Source organism: Haliaeetus albicilla, chromosome 7 (assembly GCF_947461875.1).
Source record: "Haliaeetus albicilla chromosome 7, bHalAlb1.1, whole genome shotgun sequence".
Lineage (NCBI taxonomy): Eukaryota > Metazoa > Chordata > Aves > Accipitriformes > Accipitridae > Haliaeetus > Haliaeetus albicilla.
The window spans coordinates 46,462,832-46,484,780 of record NC_091489.1 but is presented as its reverse complement, the minus strand read 5'-3'; the positions used below and the strand labels follow the sequence as shown (position 1 = coordinate 46,484,780).

The 21,949-nt window shown below is 54.6% G+C and overlaps 2 protein-coding genes across 5 annotated transcripts; both read right to left on the bottom strand.

Moving 5' to 3' along the window:
• Window positions 1–5,531: 5,531 nt before the first annotated feature.
• On the bottom strand, window positions 5,532–11,587 carry CHEK1 (checkpoint kinase 1). The gene is made up of 12 exons (XM_069788256.1): window positions 11,442–11,587; window positions 10,226–10,449; window positions 10,054–10,118; window positions 9,889–9,958; window positions 9,608–9,796; window positions 8,617–8,721; window positions 8,447–8,542; window positions 8,260–8,368; window positions 7,653–7,830; window positions 6,607–6,738; window positions 6,408–6,509; window positions 5,532–5,814 (listed from the first exon to the last, which is right to left on the bottom strand). The coding sequence occupies exons 1-12, from the start codon at window positions 11,504–11,506 to the stop codon at window positions 5,719–5,721; spliced, it is 1,431 nt and encodes a 476-aa protein (XP_069644357.1). The 5' UTR covers window positions 11,507–11,587; the 3' UTR covers window positions 5,532–5,718.
• Window positions 11,588–12,068: 481 nt separating this feature from the next.
• Window positions 12,069–21,855, bottom strand: STT3A (STT3 oligosaccharyltransferase complex catalytic subunit A). Of its 4 annotated transcripts, none has more exons than XM_069788246.1 (19): window positions 21,762–21,855; window positions 20,196–20,296; window positions 19,858–19,983; window positions 19,498–19,558; window positions 18,707–18,828; window positions 18,294–18,439; window positions 17,917–18,007; window positions 17,079–17,185; window positions 16,554–16,718; window positions 15,817–15,997; window positions 15,121–15,276; window positions 14,818–14,909; window positions 13,971–14,126; window positions 13,669–13,857; window positions 13,477–13,593; window positions 13,293–13,395; window positions 12,716–12,904; window positions 12,479–12,594; window positions 12,069–12,391 (listed from the first exon to the last, which is right to left on the bottom strand). In XM_069788246.1, exons 3-19 carry the CDS (start codon window positions 19,943–19,945, stop codon window positions 12,353–12,355), a joined length of 2,118 nt encoding a protein of 705 aa, XP_069644347.1. In that variant the 5' UTR covers window positions 19,946–19,983; window positions 20,196–20,296; window positions 21,762–21,855; the 3' UTR covers window positions 12,069–12,352. The 4 variants fall into 4 exon arrangements, with proteins under 4 accessions (XP_069644347.1, XP_069644344.1, XP_069644345.1 ...); XM_069788243.1 differs by having other exon boundaries at window positions 20,209–20,296; XM_069788244.1 differs by lacking the exon at window positions 21,762–21,855 and adding an exon at window positions 21,654–21,672 and having other exon boundaries at window positions 20,209–20,296.
• Between the last annotated feature and the right edge of the window lie 94 nt (window positions 21,856–21,949).

Here is a 21,949-nt window from a genome sequence, read left to right as displayed (position 1 = left end):
GAGCCCTGCTGCAATCCCAAGCTCATTTTCCCTCTTCAGCTGCTGGGTTTGGGTTTTTTTCTCCCCTTTTTATTTTTAATAACCTTTCAGTGCATCTCTCCGCCTCCTCTTCCCCCCCCAAAGCTCTATTATGGGTTTGTGAGGTTTAGCAAAATAAACACGGCCAAACCATAACCCTCCTAATGTGCTAAATCACTGGAAAAGCCAGAACAGCTTCGCAGGGCAGCCGAGGGCTCGCAGCGAGGCACCGAAAGGGCCCTGAGCTGCTCAGCCCTCCAAGCAAAGCACGGCAGATGCAATCAATTTAATTTTCCCCCTCCTTTTTGATATGTTTTCCAGCGGGGTATGGTCCTTGCACCCAGGTCCCTTTGCCCAAGGAGGGGTGTTGGTGGGTGCTGAGCCCGGCAAGACGATGCTAAATCAAGGAGGAAATAAAGCAAAGAGATAAAACTCTCCAGGACGATGGGAAAAATTGCATTTTCCCTGCCAGAAGCCCTTGCTTTCCTCCTCTCTGCATCCCCCAAAATCCCGACAGGGGCCAAATTGATCCTCAAAAGCCACTTAAAGGTTCAGTTCCCTGTTCCCGGGGGGTATTTTTTCCTCTTCATGGGCCCGTTTCACTCTTCTCCTCTGCCCCGATGCTCAGCTTGCTCCATGCCTGGGGATTGCAAAGCAGCAGAGGTTTTTTTGGGGGGGTGCTCTGGGTATTTTTAGGGTGTTTTGGGTTTTTTTAGGGCGTTGTGGGTTTTTCAGGGTCTGCTCTCGACGGTGAGAGCAGTGCTTTCTCCCCACCCTGCCCAAGAATGTTTCTGCTGATATTAAACCCGACCCGGAGGCATTTCGAAGGAGCCGACTTCCTCGCCAAAAAAATGACCTCAGCCTGCCTAGTTTGGAGCTTTTTTTTTTACCTTTTTAAAACATTTTTCTCCCTCTCCTGCCTGCTGGGTGAGAGGCACCAATGGGGCCTCTCACCTGTGGCCCTGGCATCACCGCTGGGCTGCATCCGTGGTGCCAATTCCCCAATTTTGGGGGATATTTGCAGGTTTTAACCTGCAAATTCTATTTTTAACCTGCAAATTCCAGATTTTCCCCTGCAAAACCCCTCCCTGCCACTGGCAGGAGGATCCAGGGGCAAAACCCCACCTTGCACCATCCTCCTGGCACTCAACGACCTGCAAAACTCATGTCCCCAATGAAATAAGAGGGGAAAAAGCCCAAACAAAAAGCCAGCGTTGCCTGCGATGTTTTCTGGAAGGGGTTTTTGCAGGAGTTTCCTTAATAGACTCCTCTGCATTTTTGCTTTTATGAACGTGGCGGCCTTCCCAAGGCTGCTGCAATCGTTTTGCGAGAGCTAAAACATCTCCCGAGTCAAAAATCCAGCCCCTCCAGCACCTCCACAGTGTGAAACGCTGAGGAGAAAGGAGGGACATGCCAATTTAGAAAGGGAAATGCTGGATTTGGGTGTTTTCGGATGGAATTGCTCCAGCTTTAGTTTTTTTTTTCTTAAATTAATATTTGCTGTCCTGGAGACACCAAGCTGATGGGGGGCAGTTCAGAAAATAGAAACGTTTCTGCAAGAAGCCAACTGGTTGGATTGCCAGTCCCCAAAAGGCTGATGTTAGCGGGAAAATTCCAGATTTGCCCCTAAAAACCAGATGGGGAAATGTTTCTGCCATTTTTCTCTACTCAAAGTGGTGCATCGCCATACTGGAGCTGCATCTGCATTCCACAGCTGCACCCTGCACCCCGCAGCCTGCATCTGCGTCTTGCACCCTGCGCCCCACTTCTTGCATCATGGAGCTGCACCCTGCTTTTGCACCCTCCATCTGCATCCTGCACCTGTATCCCATGCCTGTCCCCTGGATCTGCATCCTGCAGCCCAAATCCTGCAGCTGCACCCTTCATCCCACCTCCCGCAGCTGCACCCTTCATCCCACATCCCGCACCATGCATCGCACTTCTTGCATCCAGGACCTGCACCCTGCAGCTGCATCCCGCACCCTCCATCCCAAATGTGCATCCCAAATCCTGCATCTGCACCCGGAGCCCTGCAGCTGCATCCCATGTCCTGCACTCTGTGTCCTCCACCTGCATCTGCGTCCTGCATCTCCATCCCACCTCCTGCATCCCGCATCCGCACACCCATCCTGCTGCCGGGACCCTGAGAGCACTAACAAGCCCCGACGGTCCAACTGGCCTCACCAGGGACCCCCACCCAACCCAGGGACCCTGTGTAAGCTCAGCCCAGGGTCCTTGCTGGGACATACTGGGCTGTGACCCCTATAGACGCATCCTGGCCGCGCCTCATCCCCATCATCCCCCCCAACCACAGGACAAGAGCTTAATTGCAGTTAAATTAATTTGCGAGGCCGGATTGGCCCCTTCCAGCTCCCTCCCGGTCCCATCTGGGTGTTTCTCCGGAGCAGGTGTGATATGGGAGAGTGGAGTTCCCAAACCAGCCTGCGCAGGGGGGAGCGGGGAGGTTTCCCCATCCGCGGGGGCTCCATTCCCCTCCCTGAATCGCCGCCCCAGCACATCTGGCAGGCAGATGTGGCCACGCGGCCGGGCTCTGCCTCCCAGATGGGGGACGAGCAGTGAAATCCTTGTATGGGATTCAAAAGCTGTAATTTTTCCTTGGAAATCTGCATTTCCCGGCTTGTTGCACACACTCCCCATCTCTGGGGGTGTCGCAAGATCCCTGTGCATGGCCAGGCCTGCGCCATGATGCTCCGGGGCTGGACCATCCCTTGTCCTGCACCTCCATCCCATACCTGCACCCTAAATCCCACTTCTGCATCCTAAATCCTGCCTCTGTTCTTTCATCTCGTGCTATGTCCTGCACCCAAAATCCTGCTTCTGCAGCTCATTGCCTGTGTCCTGCATACGTGTCCTCTGTCTGGGACACTGCATCTACATCCTAAATCCTCTATCCCACATCCGCATCCTGAATCCTGCATCCTAAATCCTCCATCCTGCTTCCGCATCCCAAATCCCACTTCTGCATCCCCTACCCTCTGTTCTGAGTCCGTGTCCCGTATCCTTCATCTGGGACCGTGTCAGCAGCCTAAATCCTCCCTCCCACACCCTGTGTCTGCATCCTAAATCCTGCATCCGCTTCCTAAATCCTGTGGTTTTTTCCTAAATCCTGTATCTTCATCCAGAATCCTGCATCCTGCCTCCTAAATGCATCTGCAGCCTAAATCCTGCTTCTGCAGCCCCTTCTCCTGTCCCCTGCATCTGCACCCTAAACGCTCCATCCCACATCCTGCATCTACATCCGAAATCCTGTCCATCTGCATCCTGAATCCTGCATCTACATCCTAAATCCCAAATCCTAAATCCTGTCCCACTTCTGCATCCTCCATCCTGCATCTTCATCCTGAATCCCGAATCCTACGTCCTAAATCCTGTCCCACACCTGCATCCTGAATCCCGATTCCTAAATCCCGTCCCACACCTGTATCCCAAATCCTGCATCCTGCATCTATATCCTCAATCCTGTCCCATATCCGCATCCCAAGTCCTCCATCCCACATCCTCCATCTACATCCCAAATCCCCCATCGTCGCATCCCTAACTCTGCATCCCACATCCCACGCCCAGGATGCTGCGAGGGACGACAAAATAACCCGCGCCCGCTGGAGCACCATGAATTTGTGATGAGTCTGGGGGGGCCGGGGGGAGAAGCTGTCCCCCACCCGGCTCGCCCGCCCGCGCCAGCGATAATGTTGGTTTAAGGCATTTTCCACGCTCCGGTGCCTCTCTGAGAGCGCCTTGTCCCCAGCGGGGCTGTACAATGGGCGCTTTCAGGGACCCGGCTTCTTGCAGCCCCCTTTTTTACCCAGAGAGATTTTAAAATAAACCTTTTATCCCCCTAGAATTTCCCCCCTCAAACCCCAAAAGAGGAAAAGAATTCCCCCCCAGAGAAAAAAAACCAAACAAACCACAAAACAAACCCCCCAACGACCAAACCCTAAAAATTGGGATTGAAAATAATTCCTGTGTGATAATCAAGCCTGGTTAATGTGAGAGACCAAGGCGGAGCGCGAGCGGTGCACAGCCTCTGCTGAAGCATCCCAGGGGGGAAACATGCCCCGTGACCCCCCCCCCCAAATAACCTATTTACAGCAGGTAATAGGTGAAAAAAGAATTTGTTGCTAAAGGGGAGGCTTTCCCCTCACAGCCTGCAAAGGTGAGACCCACTCATGCAACGAGTTGTGTCCAGCCTTGCACCCCCCCCCCCAAAAACCTTAATTCCCAACGCATTCCCAAAGCTTTTTTTTTTTTCCTTTAGAAATATAAATTCCTGGAGGGAGTGAACCAGAAAACCCTGTATTCAGCCTAATTATCCTCCCCAGCCGCAATCTGTGATCTCTGGGACAATTAAAAGTGCTTAATCCTGGTTGAAAAGCAAACAAGGTCGGAGGCGGCGTCTTCCTGTTCCCCCTCGCCCGCTGCCGGGGTCTTGCTCCCCGGCTGCAATATAAATATGCAATTAAAAAATCGCCGCTAATTGCTTCGCCAAAGGGGGGTTCCCACCGGGAAAAAAAAAAAAAAAAAAAAAGAGCCGGGGAAAGGGATATTAAAAAACTAAAAAAAAAAAAACCAAAAAACAACCAGAACAGGGAAAAACAAGTAAAAAGAGTGTTTTCTACCCCAATAATTAAAGGCTGATGCAGCTTTGGGGAGAAATTGCAGAGATGTCTCAGGGTTTGCACCCTGGGGTGGGTTTCTGAGGGGGGGGATGCTCTTTTTTGGGGGGGGGAAGGGGTTAATCCCCATCTCTCCTCTCTCGCTCCAGTGCTAACAATCCCTGGCAGCTCTTGGCTCGTTAGCCCTTCGGAAAAGCAATTAGAGAGGTTGGAAAATGAGGGCAGCCGCTACCCTAAGACAGGGCAGGAAGGCGGGGGGGTGGCGGCAGGGCCAGCCCCTAAACCTTGCCAGGGTGTAACAGGCTGGTTTAGGGCTGCACGGCTTGGCAAGAGATCCCGAGGTGGGATTTACGCTGGCTGAGCAATGCTGTGCCATCAGTAGGTTTCAGCGTGAATGACATCAGTAGGTTTCAGAGTGAATGAGCCCCTCACTTGTTGAGATCCTCCCCCCACCCCCCAAAATAAGCTGTATTGCATTCAAAACACGGTCCCCAAAATATGGAACAAAATGGGTTGTATCGCACCAATGCACAGCAGCTCCCCGCATCCCCGGGGAGGATTTTTGGCCGCAAATCTCAGGGTTTGGGGCAAAACGCTGCTGCAGGTTGGGGGGCTGGGCTGAATGGAGTTATTTGGGGTAACAAGGCAAAATGGTGCCAGCACCCCTTTTTGGGGTGAAAATAAGCTGGGGGAGGGAGGGAAATTGATTCCTAATTGCTATTTTTTAATTGCTGGGCTGTGGAGCACCCCAGGGCCCCCAGTTTGCATCGGGCCCCCCTGCCCCCAGCGCCCTGGCTGCACCCATCAGGCCAGCCCAGCACCCTCCGTTGGCAGCAGCAGGATGGGACACGTTGCAACCTCCCCCTTGCAGCAAGCGGCATCGCTTCGTCCCCCCCAGCGCTTTATTGAACCTTTAAAATCTGAAGTGCACGGCTGGTCGCCTTCACGGCCTTCGGGTGCTCCCATGGGAGCCCCGCCAGGAGGAAGAGGAGGAAGAAGAGGAGGAAGAAGAGAAGGAAGAAGAAGAGAAGGAGGAGGAAGAGGAGGCAGGTGGGGTGCAGGGGGCTCAGGTGGCGGGCAGCCAGACTTTCTGGGTGCTGACGATGTCGCTGAGCTTGCCCTTGATTTTCAGGAAATGTCTCTTGAACTCCAGGCCGTCGCCCTGTGCGGGGAGAGGCGGGCGGTTGCATTGATTTGCACCCACCTTGCACCGCTTTCCGCCACCTTGCACCCACCTCGCACCGCTTTCCACCACCTTGCGCCCACCTCGCACCGCTTTCCACCACCTCGCACCGCTTTCCACCACCTCGCATCGCTTTCCACCACCTCGCACCGCTTTCCACCACCTCGCACCGCTTTCCACCACCTCGCACCGCTTTCCACCACCTCGCACCCACCGTGCACTGCCTTGCAGTCGTGCACCCACCTTGCATTGCCTTGCACCACCATGTACTGCCTTGCACTCCCTGTGCACCACCTTGCACCCATTTTGCATCTCCTTGCACCCATTTTATGGGTGCCCATCAGCTACTGCCTTGCACCCACCCGATGCTGCCTTGCCTCACCTTGCAGCCACCTTGCACCCAGCGGGCGCTGCCCTGCACCCATCTTGCATCGCCTTGCACCCAACCTTGCATGGTCCTGCATCACCTCCCATGGCCTTGCAGCACCTTGCACCCAACCTCGCACGGCGTCGCGCCCACCTTGCGTGGTCTTGCAAGATCGTGCGCCCACCCTGACCCCCCCCCCCCTCACCTTGGAGAGGCGAAAGTCCACCAAAATCTTGCTCTCCATCTCCACCAGGTTCACCTTGAAGATGAGTTTGTTGTTCCTCCTGTCCGTGGTCGAGATGGTGACCTGCAAAAGGGCAGTAAAGGGGGGATCCCCCAAATTATTTGCAGATGCAACAGCATGGTGGGGTCCCACCCCCCCGGTTTTGCACCCCAATCCCTACCTGGTTCGTGCAGCTTTTCTTCCAGCCGTACCCCATCTTCTCACAGACCTCTTTCAGGGTGCGGTACGAGCCGTCAGCGTCCAGTTTGGTGAAGAAGCGCGTCATCCGCTTCACCAGCCGCTGCCACGGGCTCTGCCGGCCCCCAAAACCGGTTGCAAAGGTTACAAATCCCACAAAGTTGCAGCCCCAGCTCTGCAAACCCCCCGACCCGGCCTTAAGAGGATAAACGTTGCAAAGCTGCACCCCCTGATGGTAAATGCTGCGAGTTGCATCCCCCAGACAGCAAAGTTGCATTCGAAATATTGTAAAGTTGCACCCCAAATATTCTAAATACTGCAAAGCAGCATCCCCAAGATTGCCAAGTTGCTCCCTAATATCATACATATCGCAAAGTTGCTTCTTAATCTTATACATAATGCAAAGTTGCACCCCAAATATTATAGATAGTGCCAAGTTGGACCCCGATATCGTAAACCAGATGCAAATCTGCATCCCAAATACTGCAGAGTTGCACCCTGATATTGTAAATGCTGCAAAGTTGCACCCCAAACATCGCAAAGTTGCATCCTGATAGTAAAAATACTGCAAAGTTGCACCATGAAGTTGCATCCTGAGATGATAGACATTGCAAAGCCACATCCCCAATATTGCAAAGTTGCACCCTGCTATTATAAACACCGCAAACCTGCACCGTAAACATTACTAAGTTGCACCCTGATACTAAAGACATTGCAAAGTTGCACCGCAAATGTGGCAAACTTGCACCCTGAGGTGATAAATATTGCAAAGCCGCATCCCCAATATTGCAAAGTTGCATCCCAAATACTGCAGAGTTGCACCTCGCATATTGCAAGGCTGCATCCCGAGACGATAAAACCTTGCAAAGCTGCATCCCGAGACGAAAACCATTGCAAAGCCGCAACCCCCAGCACTGCAAAGTCACATCCCGATATTACAAACGCTGCAGACTGGCACCCCAAATACTGCAAAGCCGCACCCCGATATAAGGAAACCCACAGAGCTGCACCCCCAATACCGCGCAGCACCTGGGAAGAGCCTGGGGTGCCGAGGAGCTGGCTGTTGACCAGCATGTGGTCGGGGCAGGCGGGCTGGGAGAAGCTGATGCCCTGCACGAGTTTGTCGATGCTGGCCGCCCCGCTCTCCCAGAGCGTCCCGCCGGTGCCGGGCTCCGGTTGGGACGTGGAGTAGCTTGCTTTCTCCTCGCTGCAATGCAAGGGGAGATGGGACGTTAGGGACGCCGGTGCAAAGGAGAGATCGTGAGGATGGGGAACGGGGAGATATTCGAGCACGGGAATTGCACCGCTTTGGGATTTTGCAGGATTTTGTACGACTGTGCGTACGCGAGCAGGGTAAACGCAGGCTCGCGCGTGGTTTCTACCAAACCACCTCCCGGTGAAAACACAGGGAAGGCCCTGCAAGGTGCAAAGAATTACAAAGCACAGAACCTCGTAGGGTGCAAAGCCCTGCAACCCGCAAAGCCCTGCGGCGTGGAAACACGTGGGAAAGCTCCCGCTTGCACAGGCGCAACGAACCCCAGCAGCACAAACAGCAGCGAGGCGACTTGCATCACCCAAGTGCGCGCTTGCAAGCGGGAGCACGCGGAGGGGGATGCAAAAGGAACCGGAGGCTCACCCGAGCACGCTCTTCACTGGCGAGAAGTCCATATCGGATCGGACGTGCTTGGAGAAGCCACCAGGGGAGTCAGCAACCCCCCCCGAGGACATGCGAGCCCGCTTGACGCCTGCAAAGGGACAAGACACCCAGTAACCCCCCCTCCCCAAATCTGGGGGGACGAGCACGTTCCCCGGCGGCCCCTTACCCTTTTTGAGGGGTTTGCTGTACCACCGGTCCTTCTTGATGTCGGGGATGGTGATCCTCGCCGTCGGGCTCTCCGTCAGGATCTTGTGCAGCAAAGCTGGGGGAGATGGGGGGGTGGGAAATGGCGACTGCCGGCGTGGCATCAGGTGCCGCCGGGTGCCGGTCGCTTACCTAAGGGTGCTGAATCGATCTTCTTCCAAGGTGGGAGGTAGGTTTTTCTCTCCTTCCAGTCGCTGTATTCCTGGCAGCTATCGCTGGGCTGGTCCCAGGGCAGTTCTGCCGGATGGGAAAACCCACTGCGTTATTGCACTGGGACAGAGGGAGAACGGAAAGGGCAAAAATGCAGCCAAGGAGGCAGCGAAGCAAGATTTGCACAGAGAGTTTTTGCAAGGGGGGGGTGGTAACAAAGACCAGTCCTGCGTGGTTTTTCAAAGGGGGCAATGTGCAAAGGTGCACAGCGTGCGAAGGCGTCATTATGTGTAAAAGCCCCATGGCGTGCAAAGCCTTGCAGTGTGCGAGCACCCTGCAGCCCACAAAGCCCTGCAACGTGCAAACACTCTGCAACGTGCAAACACTCTGCAGTTTGCAAATGCCCCACAGCACGCAAAAGCATCGCAACGTGCAAAAGCCCCGTGGCATGCAAAACCCTGCAACGTGCAGACACTCTGCGGCGTGCCCCAGCACACAGCAGCCCTGACTACGCCACTGCGGTGATTTTCTGTGCCAGGCGCCTCTGCTCTGAACCAGGCGCTGCATCTCATGGATTGCCCCCCATGCATTCCATACCTCCCTAAGCATTTCACATACTCCGCCCCCCCCATCTCATATATTCCCCTTCTGCATTTTATGTCCCCCTATGCCTTCCATACATCCCCCTGAAGTATTTCATACAACCCTGCTATGCACATCGTATGTCCCTCTACATCCCCCTTATATGCATCTCATACATCCCCCCTATGTATTTCAGACATCCCTCCCACTATGCCTTCCATACGTACACCCCCTGTGCATTTCGTATACACCCCCTCTGCATCCCCTACCCATCTAAACGCCCTTCACGCACACACCCCCCTCCCATTTCACATATATCCCTTGAGCATCTTGCGCACCCCCCCCACCTTATGCATTCCATAGGTCCCCCTCTACATTGCAGGCGGCCCACCTCCGGCCAGCATGGCGGTCAGCACCACGCCGCAAGCCCAGACGTCGACGGGCTCAGCCCTGAACTCGGGGCGCCGCAGCAGCTCGGGGGCCACGTAGGGCAGGGTGCCGCACATCTTGTTGAGCAGCCGCTCCCGGCCGTTGTGCTTGAAGACGGTGGCCAAGCCAAAATCAGAGATTTTCAGGTTATCTGGGTCCAAATTCAAATGCAAAATTCAAATTCGAAATTCAAAATTCAAGTTAAATGGGGGCCAGAGAGGGAATGCGCCGCCTCCCCCCCACCTCGCTCATCCAGCAGCAGGTTCTCCGGCTTCAGGTCACGGTGGGTGATGCCGATGCTGTGCAGATAGACCTGGGGATGGAGAGAAGGGTCAGCGCCACGCGGGGATCGTCGATCGTCACCGGCATCGTGGGGATCGCCGCTGGCATCACCGCTGCCGCACTCACCACGCCGGCGATCAGCTGCTGGAAGAAACGCTGTGCCTCTGGCTCCGGCATCCCGATATCCGGCTCTGCATGAGGGGAAGAAGAAGGGGAAGAATAATTCTCAACCGTTTAGGGATTAATTTTTTAAAGCATCGTTTTATATAAAACAAAAGGTATCTTTAAGCCGGCGTACCGATGCGGTCGAAGAGCTCGCCGCCGCTGCAGTACTCCAGGAAGAGGTATTGCGTGGCACCTTCCCGCCTGTGCCCGTAAAATTTGACGACGTTCTCATGGTTGAGCATCTTGTTGATGCAGATTTCCTTCTTGATGTTCTCTGGGCAGTCGGCCGCTCGCTTCATGTCCACGATTTTCACGGCCACGGCTTCCTCGGTGCGGCGGTTGACGGCCAGCTGCACCCTGGGGCGGGCGGGGGGGGTCAGCGGGGTGCCCAGCGGGCACAAAATGGGCATGAAATGCTGCCACGGGAGACAGGCAGCGGGCAGGGGGCAGGCAGGCAACGCAGGCACGGGCGGCGTGGAGCGGTCGTGCGATGGGCATGCAGCGGGTGCACGCTGGGTGTGCAATGGCCACGCAGTGGGCACACAAGGGGCAGGCAACAGCCAAGCAGCAGGCAAGCAGCAGGCATACGCAGAGCATGCAGTAGCCATGCAGTGGGCAAGTGATGGCCAAGCAGTGAGCAAACAGGGGGCAAGCAGTGGCTGCCTAAAGGGGCATACAATAGCCAAGCAATGAGCAAGCAGTAGCCATGTAGTAAGAGGCACTCAACGGCCAAGCAGTGGCCACGTAAGGGGCACTTGATGGCCAAACAATAAGCACGCAGTGGCCACGTAAGGGGCACTCGATAGCCAAGCAGCAGGCAAGTGGTGGGCACGCAAGGGGCATGCCATGGCCAAGCAGTGAGCAAACTGGGCACACACAGGGCGTACAGTAGGCAAGTAATGGCCAAGCAGTGAGCAAAGAGGAGGCAAGCAGTGGGCACTTAAGGGGCACTCAATAGCCAAGCAGCAGGCAAGCAGCGGGCACGCAATAGCCAAGCAGTGAGCAAGCAGGGGGCAAGCAGTGGCCACGTAAGGGGCACACAATGGCCAAGCAGTGAGCAAGCCGGGGGCAAGCAGTGGCCACATAAGGGGCATTCAATGGCCAAGCAGCAGGCAAGCGGTGGGCACGCAAGGGGCATGCCATGGCCAAGCAGTGAGCAAACAGCGGGCACACACAGGGCATACAGTGGGCAAGTAATGGGCAAGTAATGGCCAAGCAGCGGGCAAGCAGCAAGGCACACGCAGGGCAAGCAGCAGGCAGACAAGGGGCTTGGGGGGGGGTGAGTGGGTGGGTGTGCAAGGAGCGTGCAAAGGACCCCCCCCCCTCCCCCGGCCCCCCCCGGCACTCACTCCCCGTAGGCGCCTTCTCCCAGCGTCTGCACCAGGTCCCAGTCCTCCACGAAGGGAACCGCCATCCCTGGGTCCGGCCCCGCTCCCGCCACACCGCCCTTTCCCGCCGGCGCCACCGCGCCCCGCCCCGCCCCTGCGCGCGCAGGGCGCCTGGGTCCCGCCCCCGGACGCCTGGGTCCCGCCCCCGGACGCCTGGGTCCCGCCCCCGGACGCCTGGGTCCCGCCCCCGGACGCCTGGGTCCCGCCCCCGGACGCCTGGGTCCCGCCCCCGGACGCCTGGGTCCCGCCCCCGGACGCCTGGGTCCCGCCCCCGGACGCCTGGGTCCCGCCCCCGGACGCCTGGGTCCCGCCCCCACCCCCAGGCTAGATTTTTTTACGCCAATTGATTAAAAGCAGCAAAACCGTCCCTAAAATCCGCCCCTAAAATCCGCCCCTAAAATCCGCCCCTAAAATCCGCCCCTAAAATCCGCCCCTAAAATCCGCCCCTAACCCGGGCTCTGGCAGGGGATAAAGGAAAAAAAAAAAAACAAAAAACAACAGCAGAATTGGGGGGAAAAAGAACCACCAAACCCCACCAAAATAACTTTTTGTTGTTGTTGGTTTTTAATTATTATTATTTGTAATTCCCCGTTAATCAACATCCCCCCCCGTTAAAGCCGTTATTTCTGATTTGGCGACTGCTCCGTGTGTATATAAAAATCACTCCCCAGCAGGCAGGGACAGGCAGGGACGGGCAGGGACATCCCACTGCTGCCTGCACTTACAAACGGTATAAAACAAAAAAATACCCCCCCCCCCCCCCCCCCAAAAAAAACCCCCAACCCCAAACAACCAAAAAAACCCCAAACATTTCTGCTTCACAGGCAAAGGCTGGGTCAGTGCGGTGTGCGGCGCGGCTGGCGGCAGCTCCTCTACGTTCTCGACAAGCCGCGGTTATCCAAATCTTTCACCTGGGCGGTAAAAAAAGGCTCAGTTAGGTGAAATGTAATGTTTTTTTTCCCAGATCTGGGGGCTTTGGGCTCGGTTTGGGGCCATACCTTGTATATTCGGACCAGCCAGTGCTCTGTGGTGTACGCCTCCTCCAGCACATCCAGCTCAAAGTCCTTGTTGCCGATTTCAGCATTCCTCACCCGATCGTAGCCTGGCGGTCGCTCTAGGAGAGGGCAAAGTACAGGCAGCATTGCCGCATGGTGCCCCGAAGATGGCGGGGGCATGGTGGGGCACCCCAAAAGTGGTGTCATTCCCTGGGGGGGGGGGTGGTTTTGGGGACTTACTGGCCTCGGTGTAGACCTGGCCAAAGCGGTAGTAGCACATCTTGTACATGAGGCAGTTGAGGAGCACCGGGGAGCCCTCACGGTCAACCCGAAACTCCCCCGTGGGGGTGTAGTAGTCGTGCTCCTTGATGTGGCGCCCCGTGTCCGTGCTACCCCCGATCCGCACCATCCACAGGAACTTGTTGATATCTGAAAGGTGGAGAGCAGAGAGTTGGGGGGCAAAGAGCGAGGAGTTGAGTTGTGAAAGAACGAGGAGTTGAGTTGAGGGGCCAAGAGCAAGGAGTTGAGTCACGAAAGAATGAGATGTTGAGGCAAAAGAACAGAGACTTGAGTTGATGTGGGGTGAAAGAACGAGGACCTGAATTGAGTTGGGGGGCCAAGAGCAAGGGGTTGAGCTGAGGTGGGGGAGGGCAAAAAAAGGTACGTGCAGCTTCCAGAAAGGAGCATTTTGGTACAGTTTCCACTTTGCGGGCTCAACTGAAAGTGGGACTTTGCTCCTCTGAAGAGCTGTTTTGGGGAAGCCTGTGCCACCAGTGCCCCATGGATGGGTTTGAGCCAGCTCAGAGCGAGATCTTACCATCAGATGAATACCCAGTGAGGCCTCCGAAGATTACCAGCACGTAGCTGACGTCCAGCTCCCTCATGATCTCGTAGGCTTTCTCCTCCGTCGATGCCATCGCCTGGAGCAGACACAGTGTCAGTCACACTACGTGGCTGCCTCAGAAAGGCAGGGCAAGGCAGCAGGCGAGGGAAGGACCTACCTGACCAACGCGGGAGATGTGCGTGTTGTTCCAGGTGTTGTTGTCCACCAGGATGGTCCGGTTGGCCATGGCAGTTATCTGGTACCCGTAGTCCCACCAGGACATCACCTTCGCGTCCTGCACCCAAACACGATGTGCCGTCAGTGCCTTGGTGGACGTTGGGTTCCCACTGCCCAAATTACCCCCGTTTACCTCTGGCGTGTTGTGACGTAGCCAGTAATAAGCTTCTCTGAAGTCATCAAAAATGATCCTGCTGCCGTCCCCACCCCGGGCAGAGAGCACGATGGAGGGGGAGGAGTACGCCTCGCTGGTCACCCAGGTGGAATGGAAGGTGTAGGTGATCAGGAAGAAAGCCATGACCAGGATCATGCCACTGGCAACCTGGGGGAACAGATCGGGGTCAACGCTGGAGGGAAGACGCTGTCAGCCTCCTGCACTCATCCCCACCAGGACGAGGTGTCTTCTTGCCCTTCCCCAGCCGGCCCAACACTCACTTCATTTTTGATGGGGTAGGTGGAGTCTTGCTGCTTTTTGCTCTTCTTGTCTGGCCGGCTGATATCCAAGTTCTTCATGTAGGTGGACAACACCTGAGAAACCCCGATGCCGGACAGGATGCACATCACCGGGGCCAGCACCAACATAAGACGCACCTATGGGCAACAGCAGAACGGTCAGCGCCTGTCGGAGAAGAAATCCAGGCAGAAATCTGAGAGAAGAGGGAAATTAAATGCCATCTCTAATTCAGCAGAAACATCAGCCTCGAGATAAACCCATAGCTGATACTTTTTTTTAGTGGGTGCAGACTGGGAGCTGCCACCATCTCAGATGCCCCTGAGGGAAGTTCCCTGAAGACCTCAAAATTGGCCAAGGCGCAGAAGTGACCTCAATTTAACACCCTTGGGCAATCTTAGGTGGAGCCAAGAATTAGTAGATGCCTCCGCACCAGAAATCGACCCGCATTTAGGGCTCAGGGTGCTGGAGCGAGAGTGGAAACAGGTTCATAAGGAGCCGTTTGTCGTCAGTCCCTGCTTGGATACCTGGAGAATTTGTTTGGGTTTGCAACCCAGCTATGGGAGACCAGGAACAGAGACCCAGCGGCGGACAGCAGTGGCCGTAAGGAAGCGAGTAACACCAAAGCCGGTAAGTTTTGCAACGTCGCATTCCCTCGCTGCACGGAGGGGCGAATAAACGAGTTTTAAAGAAGGGAGAAAAGCCTCATGACCACTGCAGCCGGCTCAGGGTGGAAGAGCCATCATCAACAAGTTCAGAAAAATAAATTCAATCAGCTCTGTTAAGACCATTTTGTCATCCTGCTTGCGCCCGGCAGGCAGCAGCCCTCACCATCACAGCAGAGAAGTACATGCTGGTCACGCCGTACATGATGATAAAAATGCGGGCATCCGAGAGGTTACTGAAGCAGTAATACAGACCAACTGCCAAGAGGAAAGAGAAATGGGTCAGGTTCACCTTAGCAATCTGTTGCCTGAAATAAAAAACAGCCGGCAGAGGCACGTAGCACTCCTCGGCAGACTTGGCACCGCGAGGAGAGGGGAGGCTGCGGTCATGGCCGGTAGAATAAAACCCTTCTGGTGTCATACGGTGATTTAATAAACCGGGCTCTGACAACATCTGCGCTGGGCTCACCTGGGAACATGAAAACGAGAAGCTGCAGGTCAAAGTAGTAGGAGGACCAAGTGGTGGGCTGGTGCTCGGAGACAGAGGCAATGATGGGGATGTTGTTCTTTGCATAGGAAGGATCCAGCAGGGAGTAGAAACGTCCTGTCCACGGGGAGATTTTCCCTAGGAAAGAGGAGAAAAAAAAATCATATTCCGTTCCAGCAGAGAGTAACCAGCAATGCCAACAGGTTCTCACAAGGGAAGCACGTGCAAGACTGAATGAGCAATCCTGGACCTCACTTAACATCTCTGTTACTCAAAACTGTTGTTTTAGAAAGGAAATGCAGTGCAATTTTACCCTAAAAAGACTTCTCGCCCACCCGACCTACATTTTTAGCATCTCTTCACTACTACAGATCGACATGCAGTTTCTGAAGCACCAGCTCAGTGTCCCCAGTGCGCGCTGAGTCAAAGCAGGTTTCTCTCTGTGCCTCGCATCACCTGGAGCCCAGATCTTACAGCTGCTTCTTAAACAGTTTCCTGCTAACGCACGAATTTGCCACCCCACCCCCCCCCCCCTTAGAGTGGGGCTCGCAAGCACTGAAACTGCAGTGCGGGCAACAATGCAGAATTAGGATTGACAAATTACGTGCTCTTCAAAGCAATGAAAGGAGGCAAAGCTGATGGCGAAATGCCCTCATCACCACCACCATCTTGGGCTACCTGTCAGCATCAGCACGGCCCCGATGGTGAGGAGGACAAAGCCAACCAGGGAAATGACACTCCTGAAGAGGATTTCAAATTGCTGCGGGTTCAGCTTGCTCCGAAGGTAGTCTACGAAGGCGTGGATCTGACACAAGCCAAAGACTCCAAGGGCAGCCATGTGCTCCGAGGAAAGGACAGGCTGCAAGCAGGGGAGAGCGTGATCAGATACGGAGGAGAACAAGAGCCATGTTGCACCTGGTATTGGCTTTTTTTTTTTTACAAATAGCTTCTCAGCAAAATCGCTGCCAAAGTCACAGGAAACTGTCCCCTCCCCGTGGACAGCACAGGTGCCATGAGTCACTTTCTTACATCGGCTTCAGTTCCCAGATAGCAGTCCACATGGAAAATTATAGCGATTCTCTCGACAACGTGAGCTAAGCGAGCGTTTTTCCTGCTATACCAAGACGCACGCTGGCACGAGCTTTTCCTTCACCGAAACCAGAAATATTTTTCATGAAAGGCAACTGGTGCCATGAAGGTTGTTAGCAGCTTTGAAAGTCATCCAGCACCTCCAAAAGCTCATCTTGCCAAAGGTCACAACGGATCAGCGTAACGAGAGCTAGACCTAGAAGCCAGCACCCACTTATAATGTCAATGGCGAAGGCAAGAAGAGAAACCAGGTACCAACTCGCTGTTGTTCCGCTACAACCCACGAAATGACCATCCTCAAGTCTGCAAATCATCCTGGTCCCCACCTGGAAGCCAACAAAGGAGATCTGCATCGAGAGGATGGTTCCCAAGCAGTAGACGGTGCAATAGGCTACGTAGATCCTGTGGGAGAAGCGTCCGGTCAGCATCAGCACAAGAACGTGCAAGGGGATGAGGTTAATCAGAAAGACGTAGCCACCCCACGAGGAGACCTGCCAAGAGAGGAAAAAAACCAAAAAACCCCCAAGTTCCAGGACTGAACAGGTTGCACAGCAGAGGTCAAAATGCAGCAGGTTTGATTTTCCTGCGATCACGCACAGGATCTTCAGCCGGCGGCAATGCCAGCTGAGATCCGCTCTCTCTAAGGGCATCCTCAAGAGTCACAGCTGCCAGAGGCCCAGATTTTTCCATGCTATTAATAAAACCTCGCACAAAAACCACGCTAGTTTTGGCAAGCGGAAATGAATGAAGAGAGCATCCGTTCCATTTTCACGCCAAGTATTTTCAGTCACCATATCCAGAGCGGTCCTTGGAGTCAGAAACACCTCGACGCTGGAAGAAGGAACACTTACCATGTAGAAATAGGCAAGAGCACACATTGCCGCCCAATAGATGGAGCCAGTTTTGACAGCTTTGATCCACATGTAATAAGTTAACAGCATGCAGAATATGGCGATACCTGGGTGGGAAGACACGGAAAGGTCAAAGCAAGCTCACATCAGCCCTGAAACGTTAATATAATCTCTGGGGCACACCAGAGCACTCAATTGCATTAAAAATATATACATAAATGCTTTTGCTGCTCTGTCAGAAGATGGAACAGCACCTCATACAAAGAGCTAGGCCTGGGAAAAGGGTTTCTCATATCTGACTTCTAGACTGAAACGCTGTGATGTTTGTGTCTTACTGTAGATAACAGCTCACGTGCCTTCTTCTAGCCACGTCAGCTAGCCTTTCTGGACACAGCAACTCCTTACGTGGCCCCCAAAAGCCCAGCTACGGGAGAGGAACCTAGATCCTCTTCTGCCCTAGGCATCAAAAACGAGATTGCTGCCTTTGCCAGTTCAAAAGTCATTGCTGGAACAGAGATAAAAGCATGGGGGAGCCACGCAGCAGCTCCGATCCCGAGCAGAGTTTGTGGAAGTGGCAAAACCCTTTTGATTTGCAAACAAGGATGCTTGGGGAATGGGGTGTGCTCGCTGCTGGAGTTTGGAAACACTCCCTCTTCTCAACTGCGTAGGCGAGAACAACCACGGATCTCTGAGCGGTTGGGTCAGTAAACCACACGGACCTGGCGGGGCTCGCTGGGAAAGGACAGTGCCTCTATCGTGCCCTGCAGCATCTTTACCATTATTTTCCAGAACCCAACAGTTGTTAAAGGTTCCCCTGCTCTGAGAGTCACAAACTCACCTTCGTTATCGTAGGAGCCGGCAACAGATCGAGAGATGTACCCGGGCACAACTGCAATCATGGCAGCAGCAAGAAGTCCTGCCCCTGCATCCTGGGAAAAAAACCAACATAGCCCAAGGTTGGAAAAAGCCAGCAGTTGTTAGGGCTTTTGTTACCATGCCATACTATGCACAGATATGGTCGAAGGAATAAAAATTGAGTGTTGAAATGAAATTTTAAAACAGCTCTCTCATTTCCCAGAGGTTCTGGGTTTTGGCCAGCGTGGTGGTCACCTCCAAACCTCCAATACAGCTGCAAGCTGCCTTTCCAAAAGGCACGCAGCCCATGCTCCTCCGTAAAGCAAAAGCCTGCAAGGTATGCCCCGATTGTCCCCCTACCTTGAGCTCTTTGGTGAGGTGGTAAGTCACTATGGTGGTGAAAGAGGAGAAGAGGGGAGCCAGGAATACACAGACATTTCGGATGTCAATGGTGATGTGGAAGAAGTGCAGCACGTGGTAAATTGCTGCCGACGTGATCATCAGGCCTGAGGGACAGGAACAACGCCGTTACCAGGCCGCTCTCGGTCTGCTCGCAGCACTGGGGGTCATTAGCTTGCAAGCAACAGCAGGGCAGCCGAAAGCCTCGCCAGGAAGGAGCTGCTGCCCAAGATGCCTCGACGAAGGGCATTCCCCGAGCTCCCCACCTTTCCCAGCTGGCACTCAAGACTCTGCTCCGTGCACGCTACCCGCCTGTCTCCCGAGTTTCCCTTTCGTGAGGTGTGTTTCGGGTCAGCAGAAGACCGACAGCATACCTGGATAAATGGTCCCACCGATAATCCTGCCCAAGGGGTACCAGGCTCGGTCGTCAAACCAGTTGTGGAACTTATAGAAGCCCTCCTCCGCCAGAAAGCGGGTTGTGCGGTAGTTAAAATACCTGTAACAGTGACAAGCACTAAGCATCTCTGCATCTGGATATAGAGATATTCATGGCTCACTGCTCCTTAGGTCACAAGCATAGTCCTTAACGAGCATTCAGGAAATGAGGCAGCTTTTGACAGGCAGTTAAGTACCAAATCGCGTGCCCGTTTGGATACCCTTCTCCGACATCTAGGGGTAAGAGACTGCTGTAAGGGCTAACTGCGCATTTTCCACGCAGAAGGAATCAGTCCAATTTCCCCAGAGCGCTGCAAACCTCAGCTGCAAAGGTTAATCCCTTCTCTGAGGGGGTTTAAAAGTGGGTTTGCAAAGGTAACATTCTCCCTTGCACCTGATTTAATCAACAACAAGCCTGGGATGTGGACACAAATTGTATTAGGAGCCCTCTCTCCTGCTGTGCCCTGCTCAGCCAGAGAATAACCACATCCCAGCAGAAAAGCAGTGGCAGGCAATTACTTATATCCAGGCTGCAGGAAGAGTCCTGGGAACCGAGAAGTTAATTTTGGGTCTAGAAGAGGAAAAACCACCTGTACTGAAACCTGTCCTCCAAATCCCTCATCCTTAGTGGGGGATTAACTTGATCCCCGCATACACCACCCGAATTCCGCATTCTCCAGAAGAGGAAAAACCCAGGAGGCCCCCCACAAAATGAGAAAACGACACTTACGGGTCAAATTCATGGATGACACTTTCAAATCTTAAGACAGAAAAAAGCCTTGTGGAGAAAGCTGCAAACACAGGAAAAGGGCAGAGTGAATCTACAGCACTAACCGAGCCAGAGTTTTATTAGGTTTATCATCTACTTTGACTGATTAAAATTGTTTCTGTCTCGAACTGGCCATTAGGAAGATAGAGAAAGATGTGTTTTTCAAAGGAGCAGATACAGAAGGAATAACAACATTCACTTAAGAAAGATGAGAGCTTCACAACCTAGGGAAGAAGGAACAGAGGCGGCTCCATCCCAGGGTCCCCCTTTGAGGGCACTAGCAGCTATCCGCAAGGCTGGCGCAGCAGGACGTGGACTTACACAGCACAGCTGCCATCGACAAGATGAGGAGCTTGAGCAGAGTGTCTTGCTTCTCGTAGGACAGCCGGAGAAACCCTAACTTGGTCATTTTCACATCAAAGGTAGAGACTGAGGACACTTGAACACCTGAAAACAAACAGGGAAGACAATCAAAGAGTGAGCCAGCTCGCAGCCCCAGAACGTCTCTAAGTGTTTCACGACGTTAAATACCCAAGACGTTAAATACCCAAGTTTCACGACCTTAAATACCCCACTCCTGCCCAAGGAGGCTGTGTCCACCCTTTACCCCGGCCAGATGCTTTCGCTGATCCACGTCTCCCTTCCCCAAATCCCCTCACCTCCCACCTGCACCTGATCAGTTGCCCCAAGTCTCGGCTGAGGGTTTTCCTTCTTTTACAGAGACCAGAACTTCTTCGGGGCAGGGGACGCCTCTGTTTCTCTGCGTACAAACCAAAACCCAAGTGTAAGCTCTCAGCAAAACCACCAAGTTTTCCCTGGCTGGTCTCTGGAGTTTAACCATCACCTGTAAGCAATGCACGTAAAAATAACCCACGGAGGACGCAAGAAATTGGTGCTTTTTTCTCCCATATAGGATGTCCAAACAGCTCCTGGCTGCTCCCACTTTGAATTATTTACGTTAAACACATACATCCCAGCGCTTTGCTAATGCAGACCAGCACAGTAAATCAGGTTTGCTTACACTGGACAACTTGGCTGTTTAATTCAACCTCCCCGGGTGGAGGAAGAGCCAGCGAAATCCTGGTACTAGACACCAATGAAGTGAAAATGTGGCCAGAGACTAATGCCTTTCTGCTCTTGAAAATGCTCCGATTTCTTTAAAATACTTCTTTACCCAATTGATCCCGAAAAAAATCTCCCACCACTCCCTGCAGGTTAAGTCCCAGAACTGTTAGATAAATCCTCCGTTCACACACGTCTTTGAGCTACAACACTGGGGAGAGCAGATTTGGACAGGCTGAGATTTAAAAATAAAGTACAAACCAGGCCTGAAAAAAATCTTTCTGTGACCTAGAAGTGATTCTGACTTGCACACATTTGTCACTAATTGATACAGAAACAACCCTGTGTTGTAATTATTTCCTGGTTGCCCTGGGGATAATAAGAAGCAGCTAATAGCGATAGAACGCAAATGCCTCCCGGGCACGAGTGGCTCTGCCACTGGGGTACCACCGGTACCCCGATTTCCACAGCTCCGGCAGATGACTCGCGAGGTGTGGGGGGACCCTTCGCCACCCAGCAGCCCCCAGCCAGTCCCCAGATACTGGGGTGGGAAGGAGGAAAAGCTGTCCCTGAGCTAGGGACTACTGCCCCGCTCTCGCCACCAGCCCCTCCGAGCTTCTCTGTGTCCTGCAAGACGCCGTGCACCCCACACCCTGTGCTGCACCCCACCTCCCTGCGCACCCTGTCCCTCCACCACCCCTGCCCCCCCCCAACCCCTAGGCACCCCACAGGGCCACATCCCACAGGCTCCAGCCCCTGACAACCAGCAGTGCCTCACCCCACACGCCTGGACACCCCACAGCATCGCCCACCCCGAACCCCATCGTCCTACGGACATGGGCAACCCCACAGCCCCCTCACGCCCCCCCCCAGGCCTGGGCACCCCACAAGGCCCAGGCACCCCATAGCCCCACAGCCCCCTCGCCCCCAGGCCTGGACACCCCCCAGGCCCTCACCCCCAGGCCTGGGCAGCCCACAAGGCCCTCACCCCCCACAGCCCCCCTCACCCCCCAGGCCTGGACACCCCACAAGGCCCGGACACCCCGTAACCCCACCGGCCACTACCCCACGGGCCTGAGGACCCCGCAGTCCCCCGCCCCACGGGCCCGGGCACCCCTCGGCACAAGGGCAGCCGCCCGCCACCCCGGGACCGCGGCCCTCACCCGGGCGCCGCGCTCGGCCCCCGCCGCCCCGGCCATCCGCCCCGCGCAGCCGCCCTCTCCCGCTTCGCCCCTCCCACTCGCCATTGGTCCTCACCGACGCCACTCCAGAAGAGGCGGCGCTCATTGGCCGCGACGGCTCGCCCTCAGCCGAGGGCGGGGCGGGACGCGCTCCGTACGACGCCTCCCGA

Coding starts and splice junctions, on each gene's coding strand:
- CHEK1 (XM_069788256.1), bottom strand. CDS start 11,506: ATGGCGGTTCCCTTCGTGGAGGACTGGGACCTGGTGCAGACGCTGGGA. Junction 10,119..10,225: donor CGAGCTCTTCGACCGCATCG/GTACGCCGGCTT, acceptor CCCCTCATGCAG/AGCCGGATATCGGGATGCCG. Junction 8,543..8,616: donor GATCGATTCAGCACCCTTAG/GTAAGCGACCGG, acceptor CATCTCCCCCAG/CTTTGCTGCACAAGATCCTG.
- STT3A (XM_069788246.1), bottom strand. CDS start 19,945: ATGACCAAGTTAGGGTTTCTCCGGCTGTCCTACGAGAAGCAAGACACT. Junction 13,594..13,668: donor TACGTCACAACACGCCAGAG/GTAAACGGGGGT, acceptor GTTTGGGTGCAG/GACGCGAAGGTGATGTCCTG. Junction 12,905..13,292: donor CACTGGGTATTCATCTGATG/GTAAGATCTCGC, acceptor TCCACCTTTCAG/ATATCAACAAGTTCCTGTGG.